Source organism: Taeniopygia guttata, chromosome 2, assembly GCF_048771995.1.
Source record: "Taeniopygia guttata chromosome 2, bTaeGut7.mat, whole genome shotgun sequence".
Lineage (NCBI taxonomy): Eukaryota > Metazoa > Chordata > Aves > Passeriformes > Estrildidae > Taeniopygia > Taeniopygia guttata.
This window is the reverse complement of record NC_133026.1, coordinates 128,397,915-128,420,810: the sequence shown is the minus strand read 5'-3', so window position 1 is coordinate 128,420,810 and position 22,896 is coordinate 128,397,915. Positions and strand designations below refer to the sequence as shown.

The 22,896-nt window shown below is 38.6% G+C and overlaps 2 protein-coding genes across 4 annotated transcripts in view; both read left to right on the top strand.

Annotated features, from left to right (window-relative positions):
* Nucleotides 1-22,896, top strand: part of RAD54B (RAD54 homolog B) — a 61,766-nt gene that overhangs the window by 8,190 nt on the left and 30,680 nt on the right. The gene's annotated exons all lie outside the window — the stretch shown is intronic.
* Nucleotides 8,897-15,570, top strand: FSBP (fibrinogen silencer binding protein). Its single transcript, XM_002200028.7, has 2 exons — nt 8,897-9,899; nt 14,150-15,570. Exons 1-2 carry the CDS (start codon nt 9,529-9,531, stop codon nt 14,673-14,675), a joined length of 897 nt encoding a protein of 298 aa, XP_002200064.1. The 5' UTR covers nt 8,897-9,528; the 3' UTR covers nt 14,676-15,570.

Here is a 22,896-nt window from a genome sequence, read left to right as displayed (position 1 = left end):
TGGTGTAGCTAGTGAGCGGGATTGGCAAGAACTGAGGTTTTTACCCACATTGCCTTCAATTTAAGGATTTAACATATACTTATTTTATATGTATAAAGCAAACATAATTTAATTTATGTTTATTATCTGAGTTTACAGCTTACTTTCTGTTGGTACTTTTAATCTAGGAGAATGTTGTTGTGTTTTGCCCTTTGGGCTTACTATTTTGTGTGTGGAAATGAACAGCTCTTTTCACCTGAACACTTGGATGCAACTTTCCAGTTGGACTAAGATTTCATTGTTTGTAGGTGAACAGAAAGAGTGGATAAAGAGTTTTATTCTGTTACAGCTCACTACTTGTTTGGTTGGTTTTTGGTTCAAGAGTACCTTGTTTTTCATCCATCACTAACATCTGCTAATGCATCTTCCAAGAGGAACTTTGCCAGAAGTCATGGTCAGATACTATCTTTGAGCTAACAATGAGGACAAATTGGAACTGAATTTCATAACAGGATTAATGTGCTCACCCTATGTCTCTAAATAGATGTTTCTGAATGTCTTTCATGATAATATCAACTATACTGATTATTTGCATACAGTTTTGAATATATTTTCTCTATCTTCTCTGGAATACAGAGTAATGTTTACTGACTACATTGATCTGTAAGTCTGGATGCTTTGCATACTTAAGCTTCATTTTTCATAATGCGGTTCCTTCAGCTTTCTAGAACGTTATTACAGGTCTGCCTGATACCTCTTATCACTTGATATGAATAAAGTCCTTTTAAGCAATTAATGTTACTATTTAGAGAAAATCCACTGTTCATTTATGACAGTAGCAATTACCTGTCACTTTTAATCAGAGGATTGAAAAATTTTATTTTCAAGACTTTCATATTGTCGAATTTCAGTCTAACTGCCTACTTATGGTTTCTAGTAACAGAACTAAAAACATTCCTGCCTGGCATCTCATAATGAAGCAGATTATTCCTAGAATTACTTTGATATCTTTGTAGCTGCAGTTCTGTGTGTCCTTTAAATGTTTTATAAACAACTGGTAAAGCACTTAAATCTTTGGGTAAAAGATACTTCATAATCATCTGTAAAAATTACAGATGATACTTCATAATCATCTGTAAAAATTACCAAGCACACGTTAGAACAGCTAAGATGTGACTGGATGCCTGAGTGTAAGTAATTTATTACTGCATTGTTTGCAAGTAAGATTTTACAAGTCTATAAATTTTGTTGTAATTTCTTATTCAAAATAGTACCAAATTACTTTGATAGATCTTTATGATTTAAAATGTTCTCCTTCTCCTTGCAATATTCTAGAAGAATCGTTTATAATAGCGAACAGATACATTTATAGACAAGTTTATTCTCAATTCAGGATAGTTTCTTTACTGTTTAGGTGTCATCTGTGCCTGTTTGATCAGTCCATCGCAAGAGATGGGGACTGGTTAATAAAACTGGACTGATGTAAATGCATGGTAAGATAAATTGTCTGTATCTGATTGGATGCTGGTTCCAGAAGTGTTTATTTATAAATCAGTCACAGTGGGTCTCATGTTTTGTGGTCTGTAGCTTTGGGATTCTTTGACATTTCCTCAAGACAACACCTTTTATTTGGTGTTCTTCCTTGGGGTGTGAAATGATGTCTTCTACTCTGCAGCTGTCTTAAGGCCTTTCCTTGTGTTTCCACAGCTGATTGTGCACACTCAGTGTTCCCCCGGGCTGTTGTCATGTTCCTAACTGTGTTTATTCATCTTGAATTTGGGATGCCCACCAACTGAGTGCGGAGCTAAACAGTGCTAGTAGAATTAGCAGCTAAGAGTGAGATGGCAAGAAGGAACTTTACAGCAGCTTCACCACCAAAGGCAACATCTCATATAATGTTCAGCAACTGCAAAAGTGCTTTCTTGGATGGGGCAGCCATCTGCAATGCTGCTGTAAAACAAATCCAGACTTGCATAATTCTAGTGGGATATTTCCACAGTTAATTTATAATTTTGTATGATCATATCTTGCTGTCATATGAATAACTAGGCTTTATGTAATTATAGATGACATAACCAGGATATTCACACATTGGAGAAAAGAGCAATGAATTGGCAGAGAAATGTACTTTTCATCTGCCCCAGTTAAATGTGCTTTGCATTTGAGCTAATGAAGATAATGAAGGAGAGTGGAAGTAAACCATAAATTAGAAAAGGCATTACATGATCAGAAGATAAAGAAAAAGAATTCTATTAGATGTAAGATATTCAACATTTTCCAAGGAAATTGGAGGGATTAAAATGAAAGTTGCACAGTAGTAACTTGTCTATTATCTGTGGCTGCTTCTTTTCAATGAAACATATAAATTGCCAGGTTCTTTACTTTTGAGCAGTGATACATACGTTACTGAAGAAAGCTGTGCTCCGCGTAAAGATGATAGTCTTTCATACATTTTTTAAAAAAGGTGTTAAGTTATTGAAAATTAAAATTTATAAACAAACAAGCAGAAAGACTTAAATACTCATGCAGAAAGAGAGGTCTACTTGGAAACTGGAGATACAAAGCAAACACCCCTTTCCAAGGGCTGGCAGGGGATGGGTTGGGAAATGAACTTACTATCCCAATATATTTATTACAATTGAGCTCCCTAGAGTTGCATGCAAACACACAGCATGCAGTCTGCAATATACAGAAAAGAAATTATCTAATACTGTAACTTTAAAAATGAGGCACTTGGAAAATACGCTGCATCAAGATTATCTTAAAGAATTCAGGTTTATCAGTAATAATTTTTTCTATTCCCTCATCCATTCTGAGGGGAGCTGTACACATAGTTTCTTCTTACTTCTTTTTTGATTTTCAAAATCTGTTACCAGGCTATACGAATGTAAGATGTGTAAAAGAGAAATGCATGGCTATTCACATTTTCTCACATGTCTTTATTTTCCTTTTCTCACCTCTTGTAAAGTTCTAGTTTGGAATGTGGGGAGTTGGTGAGTGTGTATATTCTCAGCTCTCCTGTCTCAAATAGATATGAAGGTGGTCTTAACAAAAGATGAGGGAACACAGCTATCAGGTGGAGGGACAAGAAATGCCTTACTGAAGGGAACTGGGAGTTTTTTTTCAGCTATCATGAGTATTATGACAGACTAGGCCTGAATGCCTTCAAAACTAGTTGTCAAATCTTTCTGTGGCTGTGCTCATTGTTTGGATCCCCTTTGTTGCCATGTCAGCTTAACTAGAGTTCAGTCCCAGCTCTTGGCTTTGGGCCTTAAGTTTTCCTTGAAACAGAAGCTTTGTCACAGTATGACTTTCCTTGAGCCAACAAGACAATAAGATGATTATCTCACTGTCTTCAAATCATCCACTGAGCAAGATTAGAAGAATGGAGAAAGCTGTTTCTCTGTCAACTGCAGGGAATAGTGCACAGGGTAGTATTTTCAGGATAGTATGTAAAAGCATAATCTCCAAAATTTTCATCTCTGTATGAACAAAACGGGAAACTTACAGAAACTTGGCTTCTCTTACACTATTTCTTTTCCTAGGGGCTATCTTGCTAGTAAAGAAGTGAGGAAAAAGAATACTTTCAACCCTTTCTGTATTTCTCAGCTGCTTCTGATTAGTCATCAAAAAGCTTGTTGGAAGAGAGGATCAGAAAAGGTATAAGCGTGTATTAGGAATTGATGCATTTCTTAATTTGTAAATAATGGGGCTGTTAGCTTTTCTATTTTTAAGGACACGAGTGAAGAGCTAATTAATGGATCTGTACAGTCACGCAGTATTATAGAGTCCTGTAGCTTTAAGCCAAACATAGTTTGAAGGATGGTTACTGGTCTGAATGTGTGGGTCTTGGAATGACACAGTGAGATGAAGATAAATTCTTTAAAATTTGGCATGGAGGGCATTTTAATTGGCTAATTCATATATCCCCCATTTCAATGGGTCAAATGTTGAGAGAATACCTTATATCAGCAGAAGGGACAGAATTGTATTTATCTTTCATGCTTGGAATTTTAGCTGATAAGACCCCTGAAGCAGGCTGGAACTCTTGTTCCTGCAGCAGTTTCAAGAACTGTTAGAGGTTGGAAGTTAATACATGCTAGATACAGATCACAAAAATAGATACAGGACAAAGAAAAGAGGTAAAGTGTTGCCTAATTTGTCTCACATCCTATGCAGGAGAAGGGTTTAGAAATAATTGTGCAGGAGAAAGGAAAGGAGTGGTCTAAGAGGTCCAGGTACAGCAAAGATAATAACAATAAAGTATAAAACTGATGGTGAAAGTGCTGATGAAGATGAGGAAAAAAAAAAAAATCAAGTGACATGAGAAAGCCATTTGAAACACAAATGACCTAAAACTATTATTTCTAAATGGTCTGATGTGAATGTATTTAAGCACTGTAACTTCTAGGTGAAGTTGTATTACAGCTTTTGGTTCACAAAACTTTGTCCTCTTCAACCCTATTCTTAGTGACTAATGCCTGCAACCCTTACCTTTAGACCTTGCCCATGAAACAACTGGCCCTGTGAGAAACCTTCCAAGATGAAAGTTTTCTTACCCACCCTTTGCTCAGCAGGCTCTTAAAGACAGGCAGATCGAATGACTTGGCACTGTCTTGCTGTCATGTCAGTAGAGAGGACTATATGATGACCTAATGGAAGTTTTGCAGCCCTTACTACCTATAGACACTCTCATCTTATGCAGCTGCCAAATTCATTTGCAAGGGTAAGCAACTGCCTTGATACTTGCCAAATGTTTCCACTGCCATAATAGCCCAGTATATTCAGTTATGTATAACATACCCCATGCTAGCTGCTGAATCTTTCTACATTATTTGTAAGCACAGGGGTGCCAGGGTTCCATTTTTGCTTTGATTCAAATCTTGCAATCATCCTCTTTTCAATGATTTTCAGGCTCCTAGGTGATTGCAAATGCTAACCCCAGATCTCTGCAGAGCTGGTTTGCTTGCATATTACTAAATAAGAACAGTAGTCCTTCAGACTTATCCTGGGGCTTAGAAATCTGGTGATTTGATATTTTTTTGCACTAGAAGGTCCCAGCCTGAATCACTTAAGCTGGTGTCATTCCTTTCAACATTCATATTTGCTCTCTGTTCCAAATGGCATCTTTTAAGACACATTCTTTCTTAGGGCATTCTCAGTTTTCTCAAATGTCTTTTTCCCTTTGTCTCCATGTACCTTAAAGTGATTCTTTTTTTAAGTCTGTCATGGAGAGATTCCTCCTCAGTTCTGTGTGACAAAAGATCCTCCCTCTTCCTCCAAAATGCTCCCTTGATTTAAGACATTCTCATTTTCAGGGTGTTTTGTCTTATAATGTGTCTATATTTACATGGGCCACTTGATGCAGTTAGTGGCAGTGATACAAACCTATCACTTGTAAAATTTGTGGCCATTGAGCTTTTTCAGCAATCCACAGTGATTTGGCTACTTGAATTCCTGACTGTATTACAGCTGTGATTCATTAATCTCAATAGTTCTGCAGGATGCACTGTTTGTATCATTTTCTGGTATTAATTCCAGACATTTTCACAGCAAAACCAAGAGGTATAGAAGGCAGTGAAGTGATGTGAGGGGTGCATGTATATTTATTTTCTTCAACGCTGAGTAGAATTTCTCTCCTGCTACCTGTGGTTTGCTGTCCCCTCAGTTGTGAGGAATATGGTTTCCAATTAACCCTACAATGAGCCATATAGAGTCTGAAGAAGCTTTATCAAGATATTTCTTTATGTGAGTTGTTTATCCTGTGGCATACCAGATTAGGGAACTGCTGGTGATTTAAACTAACCCAGCTCAGAAAAAAATTATTAATATGACTTGTCCAGATTTGTGAGTGCTCATATCAGCACATTGAAGTGGCAGGAACATGACATGGCTGGGGCGAGGCAGAAATGACTGTTTTGACAATGTACCACATCTGTGTTGACTTAGACCAATTATTAAATTAATATTAAATTCTTATGTTTGCAAAATAAATAGATTATTCTGTAGCTAGATCATCTTGCTGAACTGGCTGGGCACTGTGTTGCATAAGTGCAAGTGTTGGTGGAAGGTGTAGGATGATGGGTGGATTGTGGCAGCATCTTCGGTTTTTGTAATTGTCTTGGAGCTACACCTACTGTTTTTGCTTGAAGATGTCTATACGTAGCATTAATATCCAGGCTTTTCACATTCTGTGATTTCTCATCCAAGTACTGATATGACCTTAGGCTGATGAGCAGAGCTATTTTAAAAAGGGGAAAAAATAAAGGAAGGAAAAAAAATCTTGGTTGGCAGCCAGCTTCATTTTATACAAGAGTTATTTTACACTCATGCAGAACAATATGTTATTCAGGCATTTCATGAGGCATTTGCTCAAAAGAAAACTTTATAGCAGTATTCTGCTATAATTACATTAGTGTGGAAACTTAGTCTCTCTAGCAACATAGAGCACTAAGGTAATAGAGTAATACAGGTTTAGATGAGTCTAATATTGGGAGTTGCTGCATCTGGTAGCCCATTGTAGAAGAGACTGCTGCAGCTCCTTGTGGCCAGGGCCACAAGGATGTATCTTTAAGAGGCACATATGCACACTATATGTGTATAAACAGACAGACATCAAGAAATGCAGCACTAATGCAAATACAAGCAGCCTCAATGGCCTCATCCTTTCCATTCACTGGCTGACTGTGAAGAAAGCTTGTTTGTGGCAAATGCTTATGTACACAACTTGGATCCTCCAGCAAGTGGCCTTAAATTCTTACTCTGCTCAGTGATTGGTCCCTGGATCCCCTGGTCTCCCATCTGACACACAAACACACACTGGGTCTCTGGCAGCTGGTCTGGCCTGCCCCCAGGTGTCCTGGTGTCCATCTAGTAGTCAAATCTCAGATCTTCTGGTCTCTGCAGTATCTGGCCCAGACTCATGGTCGCTTGGCTCCCAAGCCTTCTGTGTGGCTAGTCTGGTTTGAAGTTTGCCCGAGGTCACACACTGACAGAGGCATCCAGGCTGTGTGCCTGGGCTCCTCCTGCCTTCTGGTGTATCAAGCACCCCGGGCCCCTGCGACCTGTGGTGTACAACTCCAGCTGCTGGCATCTATGTTTCTGTACATGGTCACACTGAATGGAGATTTCCCCTCACCCAGGAAAATAGCTGCAAATGTAGTTTAACAAGCAGATGGGACAATCCGCTGTGCTCGGGCCCAGGGCATGGTGAACAACCATACTGGGCAGTACCTGTACCTGCTTACATTCATCTGGCTCCTGTTAGCCTTTGCCCCCCTCTCCCAGTATCCTCCTATGCTTGTTCTTTCCAAAACCACTTTCATGGTTCACTGTCCCTTGTGTTGACTTCAGTTCTTCCTCTAAATATCCTGCACTGCCTTCTGCAATCCCAAAATACTCTTTTTGGCATCTCACAATGAGTCCCATACCCAGTGGGCAGTAATGCCCTCCTTGGGTCTGTGAGGTGGTCTAGAGAGGGCCTCTCCTGTGGACTCTGGGTCTCGTCCCTGGGGCCTGGGAGCAGCTGGACTGAGGGCTTGGTTCCTTTCATTTGGGTTATTGTGGTTCCTCTGCCCCACACTGTTCATTTGTGCTCTTTGTGTCTGTGGGGAGGAGCCTTTAATCACTCACTTATTTTTGTCTCCAAAAAGTCAAGAGTCTGGGTAGGCACTGCACAATTATAGGCTCACCTGTGACTCCTCAGTGCTGATACTACCAGAGTCTAAACCATGTGAAGCACATCCAAGTTTTGTTCAGTTACTAAAGAACAATTAAGAACACAAATTAGAAAACCCAAAACTCTAACCACCAGCTTTATATTCTTAATATTAGTAAAGTGCAAAGTGAGGGGAAGTAGGAAAGGATTAGGTGTTTATAAGTAATGGTTTTCATACAGTGCTTCTAACCACAGGAGTATTTTGTTTCTCAAATTTAAGTGTAATAGGCTTCAGACTATAACATGCTCTATTTAATCTTGGCTTGAAAGCAATGCCAGCAAAGTGGACTGGTCACAATTTTGTTAGGTGGTACTGACAAGCCAAGTCTTAGTTCCAGAAGTGCTTGTTATTTTAAATGCTAATTGATTTTTAGCAGTTGAAAGTCTCCCTTTGTTTAGTGTGAATTTCTTGTTTTGAATGCGGCTCTTGCCTGTTTTGCGTTTTTTTTCCCCTTAGAGCAAACAAGTTTATACCTAGATCTTTATAGCCTTAGGATATTTCAAGCTATAATTATTTCTCTTTCTTCCCCCCCGCCCCGCTTCTAGGCTCCCTTGTTTTCAAGGCTGGACACGTTAAGCTTAGGAAGCTGCTGCCACTATCTCAAGTGGTGTTTGTTTCCACCCTCCGGACCCTTTCAGTGAAATACGTCATTTTTCAAACTTAGTTTTTGCTTTTTGTACTTGAGAACACCTTTCCTGCTATCTATTGGGTTTTCTCTTTTTCCAGTTTTTGGTTTTGTTTAGACCACAGAAATTTAAAGCCTGGCATGCGTTTTTATGTGAAGGCTTGCTTTAAGGTGATACGTTGTTGAGCAAACATTAGAAATGGAGGCACATCTTGTTAATAAAAATCAGATTTTTTTCTTTATCCTGAAAAAGCGCCTGGATAAATACAATAAAAGTCATTTGTTTGCTGGTGGATACTGTGAAACCCCCAGTATCCACCCGCTGTAACGCGCTCGGCAATCTCTCACGACTGCGGGCGGCCTCAGCCCTCGCGGGGCCTCCCCGCAGCCCCGGCCGAGGGGCGAAGCCGGGGCTCGCCCGGGAGCCGCCTCGGGGCCGGCACGGCCGCGCTCGGGGCCCGCTCGCACCGAGGCGACCGTGCCGCTCCTCCGGCGCCGGAGCTCGGCCGGGGAGCGCAGCGGGCTCTTTAAGAAGCCCCCGTGCCGCTGGCTGTCGCCGGCTGCCAAGTGCGGAGAAGCCGAGCTTTGCGGCGAGGCCCGAGCGTAACCAGCCGGCTGGGGGAGATGCCGCCCCGCAGTGACTGACAGCAGGACCAGCTCTATGCAAATGGCGCCGGGGGCTCTGCCGGGGCTCTCTCCACACGCGCCGCCGCCTCCCGCTCCCCGCAACGCGCCCTGCCTCGCACAAAGCAATTGTTGCTTTTCTGGGGGGGACGTCGTTACACGTAAAATCATCTCCAGCACGGTTTCAGTTTGAGATTGTGTGAGGGAGCTGGGAGATGTGTCAGAGCTTGTTACTCCAGCTAAATTAGGTAATTTTTAGCTGGGTAATGTGCTAATCTTTAAACCTTTATGTTTTTAAATCCTGCATATGTCTGGTCTCTTCATACAAAAGTGTATTTTGCTTGTTTCTTCTCGCCTTCTTCAGTCTGAAGCCTTATGTAGGTCAGGCTTGGCTTAAGCAGATTTCCTGAACCTGCGTCAGCTTAAGCTGAAGGAATTTTAATAAACCCTCCCTTGTAGGCGTGGGCCTAAATGAGACTAGCCTAGTTAAGCCTGATCTTTTTCTGTTTGTGAAAAAGAGCTGAGCAGAGCTAGGGACTGCATGGTGGCTCCAGGAACGGCTTCCTTAATTCAAAGATAACAATGGTTGGGAAGGCCAGATCTTCTAATTTTACCTTATCTGAAAAGCTCGATTTGCTAAAACTCGTGAAGCCATATGTTAAAATTCTCGAGGAACATACCAATAAGCATTCTGTAATAGTGGAAAAAAACAGATGCTGGGATATTATAGCTGATAACTACAATGCCATCGGAGTAGATCGCCCTCCTCGTACTGCACAGGGCCTGCGCACGCTGTACAAGAGGCTCAAAGAATATGCCAAACAGGAGCTATTGCAGCAAAAGGAGACTCACTCAGATTGTAAAAGCAGCATTTCCGAGCCAACCAAGAAAGTTGTGGAAATGATTCCACAGATTTCCAATGTGTGTTTAAGAGACAGGAGCGGTGTTCAAAGGTGAGACAATTCTTTTTATTTTGTTACTGAATGAAAATTATGGCGCCTCCTATCTACTTTGTAATGCTTTTGCTTGTGCTCAGGCACCTAAAGGAAGTGTTTCTCAGAGAAAATTCCCAAATGGGAAACAATGAAAAAAATAATACTGCTGTTGTTTTATGAGAAGCTTTATGTTGACTTAGCATTGCATTCATTTTTTTCAGCTCTTTCAAAGCTTGTTTCAGAGTCTTTGTCATACTCTGGAAAGTGAGGGTTAAGAGAGAATCAAAGAGAAATAGTAGCTCCAACCTCTACCCCTCCCCTACCTTTTAATAGGCAGATTATTCAAACACTGGCAAAGTGATGGCTATTCTCCTCCATTTAAGGTAATACTGCAGTCATTTTGCAACATATGGAACTATTACCAATTTATATAAGATTTTAAATAAAGTTAGTTCACAGAGCTGAAAAACATTTTTCACATTTTTTTCTCTCATTTACTTTGGTGTTTGCATGTTATGTTTTAGCTAATTCCAACCCTTTAAAGAAAAAAAAATTGATTCTCCATACTGCAATGCCTTTGTGAGTGCAAATGTTTTTTTAAATGATACTTTTCTTGTACTGATGATGGTTCCCTGAAGCTGGAGCAAAGCTAATTGCAGTCTAAACTCCAGGCAGTTCTGTGTCGTATGTGAGGTAGTTTAAATACAGGGAGAAACTGAGAGGTACAGCACTAGAAGTTTTTTTTTTTTTGGGGGTTTTTTTTTTGCAAGGTTTCTTTTTTTTACTGCTCAGTAAAGTGAGACACACTGTCTAGATTTGAGCCAGACATAATACAGGCAGGCACTGTGCAGGCTTTCTCCCACAGCTGGCTAATGCCCCTCATATCTGACTTGCAACACTCTGCTGGTTCTGTATTGGTCCTTGAGGGATCAAAAAATGCCTGGGTCGGATTTTGGTTCCTCCAGATACAAAAACTAAGCTAGGGAGTGGGGGATGGAAGTCAAATAACTCCCCAGCAACCTTGAGAAAGCTCTGATTTTTCTTATTTTCCCAAGCAGATTAATGGGAAACAAACTTTCCGTATTTTAATCAGATATGCTGATAGTGAGTGCAGCAGCGTAACACTCTAAGAAAAGCTGGCATGCGCACACTCGCTGTATTGGATTCATGGTGCCACTGGTTGAACTGAATAGTAACAATTGTCTAAATCCCAACATGACAGATGCTCTAAAAATATTCTGTTGTGGGTCCTTTGCGTAAAGAAGTCTAAAGCAACTGGACTGTGCTGCTGCTCCTCATGAATGCCCCTGGAGGAACCATTCCAAAGAATTCTCTGGAACAAAATGAGGCTTTTAATTGTGCTAATAAAGGTTGCAGTGTCTTGACTACCAACTTTTGTAAGGAGGGGGAAAAAACCATAGTGTGAGAACTTTAGTTTGTAGATCGGTTTATAAAAAGCACTGACGCTTTTAGTGAATGATTAAGAGCTAATGATCTCCATAGTTTGTCTCCTGTAATTTAGACAATTTTTGCAGTTTTTTATGGGTCTGGGAACACTGACTTGATTACTGCTTACCCAAAATGGTTGTTCCTAGGAACAGCCACTACACTGTGGGCTGAAGGAAAAGAACATAATTTACAAGATTATTTTTTTGCTTGCCCAAATACATAATTATTTGATAGTTTTCTAAGTTGCATTTTATTCTTAATTTTATAAACCTGGTGTTGGGTTTTAACTCACCAGGATATGACTTAGGTTTTGGAGGAGGGAAATATGACTTATAACGAGCCCAAATTCTTAATCGCACCTTTAAGGAATTTCTACCTCGCTGTGATTAAATGAAACCTGGTGAATCATGGGTGCCTGCAGGGTTATAAACACCATGCCCCAATTGTGGTAACTGTTGTTTGTCTTTCTTTCAGTCAAGTTGTCAGAAACAACATTAGTAACCACCATACAGGCAGCTCTTTTGTTTCTCAATTCCTTCTTTCTCTCTTTGCTGTCTAATTGTTTTCCACTTAAGAGGCTGACTAAGGGAAAAAAAAAAGCCTCATCAGAGTTATCTGAAGATTTGGTAATTTTTCTAGTTCTGTGTGGATTACACTATTAAGAGCTGGATTTGTTTTTCACTGTTTAGAGGCTTTAGTCCACGCTACACAAAATCTCACCTTTTTTTCCTTCTATTTACCCTCTCTTACTTTCTCTTTCTGCTCTCTGTCAATTTCCTTTTGTCAGAATGACCTGCTTCTCCTGCTGGTTGTTTCCACTTTTCTCAGGCTAGAAGCTGGCCAGGAGCCAGCAAATAAGAAGGGGAGAAGCTTTATTAGAAGCTATGGTTGTGAAGAGGGGGAAAACCCAGAATTACACTCAGCACAGGGGAAAACAAGCGAAAATTTGTGTGCAGGATAATGCTTCCGATGATGAGAGGACTAAAACAATGTGAGGAAGAAGCATGTAGGAAAAAGTGAAGCTTTGTGGCATGAGGTAGAAGGGAGTAAGGTGATATAATTGATACTCTGTAGTCAGCTCAGGTAACAGTCAATAAAATTAAGATTATCTTGTTTTTTTTTCTTCAGGGGATTAATGAAAGGTCAGTTTTCAATTCCTGCTTCAGATGGACAGTGGTTTTTAAAGAATCTTAAGTTTAAATAGTTTGTGTGGTTGACAGGCTTTATTTTTGGAAAATACATTGCTCTGACCCTCATGGGCCTTTTTGTAACTGAGTATTGAGAAGCTTTCATGCTTTTATTATAGAAAATGCATTTTCATGTTAATGGATGGCAAGCTAGGTCAGGGTCTTTCAGAAATTGCAACTATGATTGTTTGTTTCTTTTAAGCACAGAGTTTTGAAGACCATGGGAGAAACAGAAGTTATGATCATGCTACCTTTTCATTAAGGAGGTAGTGGATTTATGTGAGAACAGGATGTATAAATTACATTTCTTCTTTGCTTCTGGGAATTTGAACCTACATCTCTTTTGAATCAGGATGGTGTTTTAATAATCAGATAGTTTCTCAGTGTGTGACTTGTAGGGCTCTGAAGACATTTTAAGGTGTAGAAAAACTCTACTGCTCACCCTCAGATTTAAGACAGTGACTCAGATCCTCCAGGATTGGAAAGTGAACATTATGTTAATCATGGATCCACTTGCTGCCTTTAACTGCTAGCAGCAGTTTTTGAGGGGTTCAGAAATGTCTTGAGTCTGCAACCACCAGTTATGGCCTCTGTTTTAGACAGTCCTGGCCATGAGAGAGTGCACTGACTTGGCTGTCAATCCCAAGTTAATATATTTGTGTTCCCATGTAACTCTATACTGCCATCCCAGTCATGCTGCAAGCATTCTTTGTAGATCTGTACAGTAATAGATCAAGAAGCTGGTCTGGCTTAAAAAAACATTACCTGAATAAAGGAGTGATGTGCAGAAGTGTAGGGTTTCAAACACAACTGATGGTAGACAAGTGTCAGGAACAGCTTGAGCCATTATCATCATCAAAGCCAGTGCAATGCCAAATCATGATTTGAGATGCTGCTGACTCAGGGATTTACACAAAGACAGATGAGTCAAGTGGGTGTTGTTCTTTAAAAAAGAAATGCACAGAGCTATAGGCTGTTCTTAATGGAAACATTTCTGTGTCTTGAAGCTTCAGAAGAAATACTAAGATGGATGATTCAAAAAGAAGGAGCCAGGATTAGCTTGGTTCCCAAATCTGCTGGCAAGGGTTGTCTTTTAGGCTCTGGTTTCTTTTCTCAAGGCATTTTGTATAATTTTATTTAGTGATTATTTTATGTTGGGAAAAAACCCCAAATACTTGGGTGCATGCATCGGAAACAGGGAGCACATTAAAACGGGGGAGACAAATAAGTTTGGGAGATGGAAATGTTTGTGCCATGGTCCACTCCATCTGAATTAATGTCCTTTTAAAATCACCTTTTAGATTATACAAATGTTTTCTTCTATTACTTGCATGACTTGGTGCTGCCTTTTTATTTTTGTTTTCATTTGATATTAATAGCCCTTCTTCCTTCTTCAGTGTCAGAGGGGCCTACCAGACAAGTTCTCTATTTTCTGTACTGCCTTTAGAACCATAAAATCTGAGTAAGACAGGGCTTTGTGTGGTAAGAAAGAGGGACACAAGTGGTGTTCAGGTAATGAAATAGAATCCCGGGCATAGATGGCAGTAGTCGAATGAAGCTTTGGTTACTTACAGCTGTGCCTTTTGAAATAGTTTTTAATGGATTGTTTAAATATGATTTTGTGTGTTCTAGTGCTAGTATCGATAAAGAAACAATTGCTGGCACCAGTTCACCACAGGCAATGTTGGATCACCATCCTGCGACAGTCATGATGGACTTGCAGTCGGAAGAGGATGTCAAACCTCCTCCTTCTCTGATTATAGACTCACAGCAGAATGAGAACTTAGAACAAGAGGAAGAACACCAGCTGGTGCATATTATGGAAAGGTCTCCTTCAACATCAGTGTCTTCAGTTGATATGAGAGTGATGATGTCTCCTTCCCCTGTACCAAGAAGAGATGAGTTTTTTAGGCTTGAGGTTGGAGAACGCTTTAGACCAGTGTGTGGTTATGACCCCCAGATGTTACAAATGCTGAAAGAGGAGCATCAAATAATATTAGAAAACCAAAGAAAAATTGGTCTTTATGTCCAAGAAAAAAGGGATGGTTTGAAAAGAAAGCAGCAACTGGAAGAGGAACTGTTGCGAACAAAAATCAAAGTAGAGAAGCTGAAGGCAATACGACTACGCCGTGATCTGCCAGAATTCAGCAATATCTAAATATTGCTAAATCTAAATATTTTATTACTTCTGTCATATTCTTTGAAATAATAATAAATGCAAAATTGTTTTTTATGTTAATATGGATGGATCAAAATCTGGGCTTGAGACATGACAGCATATGTTGTTTAAGTACTTTAGAAAAATACCTTGTATGGGTTTGAATGCACCAACTCTTCTAACTTTAAAATTGTGATGAGCTAATGGAAATTTAATTCAGTTCTTGTTAAAAATTTTGGTCATAGGCGTTATTTTTTCAAATAATCACCTTTAATATCTTAATGAAGTTGCAGGTAAATAAATGCATATAAGAAGGAGAAGTAAGAGGCCATGTTTAAATGTTTTATTCTTTTCAAGTTGGTAAATTTTATGACAGTAGTGACATTTTGCTGATATATCAGCTTGGAAAACAGAATTACTGGATTGTTATATTTTTTTAATGTTCAGTAGACAGTTGAATAAATGTACATCTTTTTAAAAGTTAATACTTTTTAATTGTTTCCAATGGAGACGTATTTCCACAGGATGTTATTAAAATAGAGACAATGAATGCAACACTTGGTTTTTAAAACTGCATGCATGTGTAATTTGTGTGTACAGTTACCATGATTGTGTATTCAGTTATAGTAATTATACTGGTGATCAACCACCTAAATATCTACTTTGCTCATTTGCATGCATAATTACTGCAGTGCATGTGCAACCAAGACAGTTGCAGGTGCCTTTGATCAATATCACTATGACTATAAGCTACTGAAATATAATAGTTTATGTATGTAAGTAACATGTGACTTGAAATCAACACAAGATTGTGTTATTCTGGGTCCATTTTATAGATCCTGTTGCTCCAATCTTTCAATTAGTTTCAAATAAAAAGCCCCAGATGAAAAGAAAATTGATTCTCTTGTCTGTCCTGGTAGGAGCTCTTTCTTTCCTCTGTAGTTATGATCAATGTTCATAACTGGAAGAAAAATACATTGAAAATATCAGTCCCAGATGATTAATTTCTTCATAATTCATAGTCTTCTGCCTGTTGTGAATGGATCCACAACTGCCTTAGACCTCTGACTCCTTATTCCCTGTAACAATGCTTTCCCCTTCCTTTAACCTTTACATCAAGAAAAGGAAATGAAGGACAGCATCAAGGAAAAAGAACAAAGGAAATGTAATTCCTCTGGTGCCTCCCATCTCAGAGGACCTCAACAACAGAACGAACAAAAGCAATTGGAAGGAGATTATTTTTTCCTCACTCCTATCATCACTGTTTTCCCTAATTTGCTTCTTTCTCCACTCCCACAAACCTCTGCATGCAAGCATGGGGCACTGGTCTGCATCAGCAGACTCTCAATGAGGTAAGCCTCACACCTATTTGTTGGTCTTCTGAGTAAATCAGGTACCACAGGAGTCGGTACTTACTGAAAGCTGAAGACTGGAAGCATGTAAGTGTAGTTGAGAAGCTAATGGAGCTTAAAGAATTGTCGTTAAATTTTGTGGTATAATAATCTTGACTGTTACTGCCCAGGATAACTTTAACAAGTTTCAGGTAGGAAGAGTAAAGGGAAGCAATTATTTTATTTGCAAACTGAGGAAAACTATAGAACAGTGAAAACAGGTGTTGACAATCTGGAGTTCCTCAATACTTTGTTTTCTTGAGAAGAGAGTACTGTAAGTGTTCTGGGAATTTTTGTGTGTACTGAAAATGATGGTGCCTGGATAAGTGGCCTTTGTTCCAGTACAGTCCTTGGCTTTCTGCTGTGTTTCTTAGTTCAAGGACAATGATCTGTTTTTGTGTAGCTGGAAATGCTTCAAGGAGGTACTCACTTCTTTGAGTTTACAAGAATCAAAATTATGGCTTTAATAAATAAATACAGATTTTATTTGTTCTGCTTCTCAGAAATGGGAAACAGCACTAAATTATCTGCCCTTGTATCGTAATTTGAAAATGTATGATCTTATCCTTTCAGTTGAAGATCAGAATTCTGGTTTCTAGTGGTAAGGAATTAATTTCTAGTTTCTGTTCTTATGTATTATGCAAACGAACAAGTTTTTAACAGTTCATAAAATAATTCCCATACGGCTCATAGTCTTGGAGTGGTTTTGAATTATAGGTACTGTTAACACTGGCCACCAAAATGCTCTGGAGACTTTAGGATGTTTTCTTTTGATGCTATATGACTTCCAGGGTTTCTGCTAGCATGGTATTTTTATTTCGAAGACTAGAACTAGAGGAGTTTTCAGTCTGGGAAAGCTTATAGTCTTTTCTCAACTGGCAGGCAAAGTAGTTGCTAAAATAGGACTCTGCTTAGAGCAAATTCTCCCTCGTATTCTTGATGTTGGAAGGGGAAGGATGCAAATGAGTCAAGAAATAAAATGCCCTGTCCCCTTATAGCGGGTCTTCTTCCATGTTTCATTGTTCTGACTTTGTGTCATTTGTTGGTGGAAGACTTTTGTTCTTATCTGCAAGCAGCACCTCTAGTTAGAGATCTCATGCTTCTCATTTGCTGTGTTCTCAGTTTTGTTTCTTTTGACTTTTGGGGAGCTTGGGAAAGGGAGAGGTATCTCTTGAGTGCCCATGGAGCTCGCTCCTTTCTTTACTGGTAAGATGATTATTTCCTTTCACTAAAGAAGTGTTTCCTCCTTCAGTGCCATTATATTGCTCTCTCAGTTCAGTGTGGTGCTGACCTCTCTATGTTGATGGATTTGCATTTCTTTCTCACTCCACATCTGCTTTGCTGTATCAGGTTATCTTTCTGAGTCAGACTTCTCACTTCTCTGTGCCTGTTCCTGATTTTTTTCCATGTATTCCTAATGTTGGGTACATGCACCACAGCTGTTGCTGGTCATTCTGGACCATGAAGTGCTATGAATTTTAACTGTTCCAGCAAATGATACTGTGCTAGCATATGTGAAAGGGATGGTAGGAAGCCCTTCCCTCCTTCACCCTCATTCTTATCCTCTTACTCCTTTTGCTACATCTGGCAGTGCCATTCCCTCTCTGCATGTTTATAATGTACAGAGTACAAGTAGAGTAGTTTTAGGCAAGGATGAATTTCTACCATATGTTCATGTCCTTCTACTAAGATAACTGCAATAAACAGGCTGAAGGAGTAACTTAATGCTAACCATCTAATGAATTTATGTTTAGGATTAGAATAAAATATTGTACCTATGATAACTTTGTGTTAATTATGATAGCATCTTGTGTAATGTCATCTATCCAAGTCACTGGCTAGCAATCAGTCTATAATGTCATCACTGCTACCTAATTATTTTGGGTTTTTTTGTTCCTGCTTCCCCCTGTAAGCCTTTGATTTCTGTGGATTGCTTGCCTTAGATGAGAATTCTTAACAGGTAAAAATGGTAGGAGAGAACACTCCAAGACTAGGAGAGATTGCTTGTAGCTAATTGTACTTGTCATACTCCTGTTTTCTAATATTTTCCACTTAACTAGCTTAAATTTGTTTCTTTCATTTATACTTCTACACAGTTTCTGACTTGGGATTTTTTTCCCCCTTTACATTGAAAATACTTGCAATACAGTCATCTTTCAGCAAACCTTTGCTCACTGGATTTCCAGTAGTCAAAGCCATTAAGTTCCTTATAATTAAATGATAGTTGTTTCTGAGTGGGAGGAAGAAACAAGATTGTGCTACCCAAGCTGCCTGGCTAAGCTGTCTTTTAAAATTTCCTATGTCTTTTTTTAAAGTGCTTTAGGATGCTTCCATGTCAATTTTAACTTCAGTAAAATAATAAAATGGTTTCTCAAGAAGATGATAAAATGTTGTTTTCCTAAGATGTTGATAACTTTTCCAGTTTGCTTATGAAAGTAAAAAGAGACCTCTAAAAAGAACACTTTTAGCATTAAAATGCATTAAATATAGCTTCTCAGTGTGTATTCCTAACAAGTAAGGTAATTAGTCTGTTTTCAATATCCAGGTCTTTAATAATGTGAGAAATCTTACTGCCTGTGTCTTAGAGTAAAAAAAAAGAAGTGCTGTTTACAGTAGTTAAAGTAATGTCTGTTAGCTGTCTGTATAATACCAGACTAAGTTTCAGTCATTCAGACCTCTGTTTCTGTTTTTTATCTCTGCAAAAACTAAAAGTATTCACTTTGGTGTCAACCTGTGTGTAGTGATGCTTGCTCTTAAATGGCATCCAGTTTGTCTGGGTGAAGTTTTTCTCCATACTAAATATAGAGTTTCCTAAAGTTCATTGAATGCTAACTAACAAAATATGGATTCTTTCTTGTAAAACTGACAGTTGTCCAGTGGTAACATAGTTGAAAACCTTGCATTTGATTTGTGTATGTGGGGAAGTGGATGAGGGTCAGAGAACCCAAGGAAAGCTCAGCCATCTGTAGGCACTGGCATTCCCCACTGTCCCTGCCTTTCTTCCATGCTATGGGATTTTCACACTGTTTTATCCTAGTGACTACACAGAATGATTTGTTGATGCATCCAAATATCTCTTCAGTATAACACCTTGTTTGACTCTGTATTAATCACACAAGAAGAATATAATATAATTTTAATTGAATACTTAATCAGCAGTTACTCCACATAATTTATGATTTCTATTTGCTCTTTAAACAGCAGATTTGGAAAATGCTACTGATTTTTTTTTTTTTTTATTTTACGCGTGAAATTTTTTTTTTTAAAGAAGTCATTGTTTCCTGGTGATTCCCTTTTGGCTCTTGATTTTCATTTATAGTTAGGCACAATAATTAGCATAATTTGACATAAATATAATGAAAAAACAATTCCACTGGCTTACATTGCCCCACCAGATTTGGTTGACTTCTGGGCCCAGTTTGGTTAGGGCTGTCATTTTGTTTACAGTAGTCTGTGTGTCGACATATGCTTGCTTTGTATGTTGTTGTAAGAGCCTTGTCTATATTACTAATAATTTCTCAAAATAAATGCATTTTCAAAGTTTGGAACTTTCTACATGCTTGAAATAAGTAAACCAGCTTATAAATGATTTTAAAATCTTTTTTAGCTTTCACTTAACAGAAGCAGTTAGACAAAGTGTTTATCTAGTTTGGGGATAGGGAGAAGGGATGTTGGACTGCCTGTGGTTAGTTGCTACAATATTGTTTATCCTGCATTGCATCAGATAAAAACTTGCAGTAGTGTCGTGTTGTATTTGTTATTAATCACTGAATATGTCATGTGAAAGAAGTAATTTATCATAGCTCAGCAGCAGTTTGCAGATAAATTTTACATAGGCTACTTGTTGATACTATTAAGAATACCATTATGTAAAGTGAAAGCTTTTATGTGTGGTATGTAATAGAGATACAGGATTAAAAGCAGTATGTTATAGTGCCATTGCCATGGTCTCCATTGTAATATGGCATTTGTTTCAGGCTGTGCTGTAAGCCACCCCAAACAAAATTGACTTGTAAGCTCTGCAGGTGTCACCCAAGTGAAGTTTGCATTGCTTTGCACTGTGAGGAGGCTTTGGCAGTAGGTTGTACTTGACAAAATGACCTTAGTAGTTAACTGTCAATTTGGCCAAGCTACTTTATGCTGTTACCTCCTTTCAGGCTAGAGTGTGTATTCTATATATGTGTTTGTTGATGACTCATCTTTTTCCGGTGAAACAAATTGCAGGGAGAATACTCTGTTTAGCATATATTGGATTTTTATCGTATTTCCTTTGTAGTGTTCCAGTTTCCCTGTGCTTTTGAAAAAGTACTTGAAGCTTGGCATCAAGCTGGTCTTTGGCCATTACTGTAAAACCTCACTAAAGTTTGTCTTAATTTGTAAGTCATTAACAAACGCAGAAGGCGGTAGTTTTCAGAACAAGTTTGTTACACTTTGGATGTTGTCCATAATAACTGTGTCTTAGGAAAGCCTGTCCAGTCTGAGCACATTGTGCTCCTGAGGGTGGATCAGGGAGTTCTCAGCTGTGAACACATTGAATAAAAGCAAGAAAATGTGTCTGTAGTTTTGCCAATAATGGGACAGACACCTCAGTGAGGAAGCCACTTTGTTTAGTTCCAGAAGGTTACAGGTGACAACAAGGATCTCAAGCACACGTGCCCTTCTTTTGGGGCAATAAGGATTTCAGAGCTGTTGGACTGTCCAGGTGGATGGGTAATGGCCCAGCTCTTTTCCAAAAAGACCAGCAATAGCCTGGAAAATATGGGTTGTAACCCTGCGATTCAGAGTGCTGCAGTGTGTGTGCAGAAAAAGACTGGGCTAAGTTCGTTTAGGGAATTTCGTCTTTGCTGTTTGTTATAATATTTCTGCTAGATAAAATCTGTTCATTTCGGAATAGTTTTTGTTATGTAACTGTATGTGCTAATTTGCTGTACTTGAGTTTTGATAATACACAATGCCTAAATGAACATCTGAGATGGCACTAAAGATGTTTTTCAGCAGTGCAGAACTTAAGTCTACTTGGAGAGTTTCAGATACTTTAGCTCTGAAGATCTAGTGGGCATCTCTAAAGCTTGTTTTCAAAGGAAATAGAGATAAATTTGATCTTTTTCTAAATCTCATCCTTCTCTCATGAGTTTGCCCATGCACTTACATTTGTAGGCATACATATACCCAACGAGATACACACAGGAGCAGTTGGTAAGAAGAGCTGCACGTGCTGCAGAGGCTTTCCAATGGCACCAAGGGTCAAAGCAGTCCTTTGGGAATAGCAAGTAGAGCTGGGCTGCTGATGGAAAGCTGCCACATCTCCATGTCTTCTAGCGTTTCCTTATATAAGTGGTCAGCTCAGGACCAAAAATAGGCAGGGTTGACATAAACTAGGGTCTGCTAAAGGCATCATGAATTTAAGGCTTCCTGCATGGAATAATCTTATTAATTTGCATTGGAATTTCTATGCAATTTAAGTTTATTCAGTTTTCTTACATCCAGAGTCAACAAAGTAAACACCTCGTATCTCTACAATGATGAATTTCTTTTGTTCCCTCCTTCATTTTCCCAGCTCTATTTTGCTTTCCTAGTAAGAATTACAACTAAAGCTCTATGTTTCTGTGTTTGGAACATAAATATTACTTTTCTTCTTGGACTACTGAATGGATTACATTTATGTAAATCAAAGTTATGTAACTTGATTTGGAAAGATTACTTTTCCCCTTTCCAAATATTTCATCAGCCACTCTGCAAGTAATCATTGCTGCATAACACATGAAAATTCTAAAAAATATGACTCATCCTTTGTGTGCCTCTTCCCAGGATAATGTCATAAATTTTAAACAGTCCTGTTTAAATAATTTAGGACAGGAATATGTTGTGTTTCATGCTTGTGACAGTGGGCATAAGTTTTATTGATTACTCGTATTTTAAGGACTCTTTACTACAATCCAGGAAAATCAAAGATGGCCATTAACAAACAGAACATTAAAAGTGATTTTACTGCCAGTATACGCTAAAACAGATGTTAATATGAAGGATATGTAATCTTAATAAATCCCTTTCTGCCTGCTTGCTTTTTGTTACAGATCTAAGTCTTTGCATTTTAGAAACAGATTTCGTACAGTACGGAAACAGTTCTTTAATAGTTTTCTAAAAAAGAAAATGACAGAAGTAATAAGAAATGCTTAAGAGAATGCCAAACCACATATTTTCAAAGTATCACATGTGGGTTTAGCTGAGTACCTACCATTTACATTTAAACACAAAGCACAAAAGGAAGAACACTTTTATATCTGCAAACTGCTTCCAAAAATGACTGCTTTTTGAGAAGGCTACAATTAGCCTGTGATTGTGTAATAGTCTATTAACTACTTTTTAATATAAATGTGGATTTTTTTGTAATTTAAATATTTGGAATATTTTCATACCACATTTAAACTATAATTTATTTCAATAACATTCAATATTTACAGAATCCAAGAATAAATTTTGCTTTGGGGTCTCACTTCTGCATTTTTTTTTTTTAAGTAAAAACCCCTTTACTTGACAAATTAATCAAAACAACTTTCGGTGTGGATGACAACATTAAGAAGTATAGTAAACAGTCGATTTGGATGGCATTTGACTGGTTCCAATGTTTTACTGAGCTGATCTGGCTCACTGCACCAAATGATGCCTGCAGCCTTTCAGAATTCTCAATGATGCTGCTTTTTCCTTTGATAATAGGACTTGCACATCTATTTCTGTAGACCTGACAGAAGCTTTCAGCTTAGTTCATTAAATTTTTACAGTGAAAGCTGGAGTCGGTTGGATTTTTAGACAGCTGAGAGGTTTAGGAAGAA

What these genes read in the sequence shown, in the direction of transcription:
- FSBP (XM_002200028.7), top strand. Translation starts at nt 9,529, where the DNA reads ATGGTTGGGAAGGCCAGATCTTCTAATTTTACCTTATCTGAAAAGCTC. An exon ending in GACAGGAGCGGTGTTCAAAG is followed by an intron (nt 9,900 to 14,149) that starts GTGAGACAATTC and finishes TGTGTGTTCTAG; the next exon opens with TGCTAGTATCGATAAAGAAA.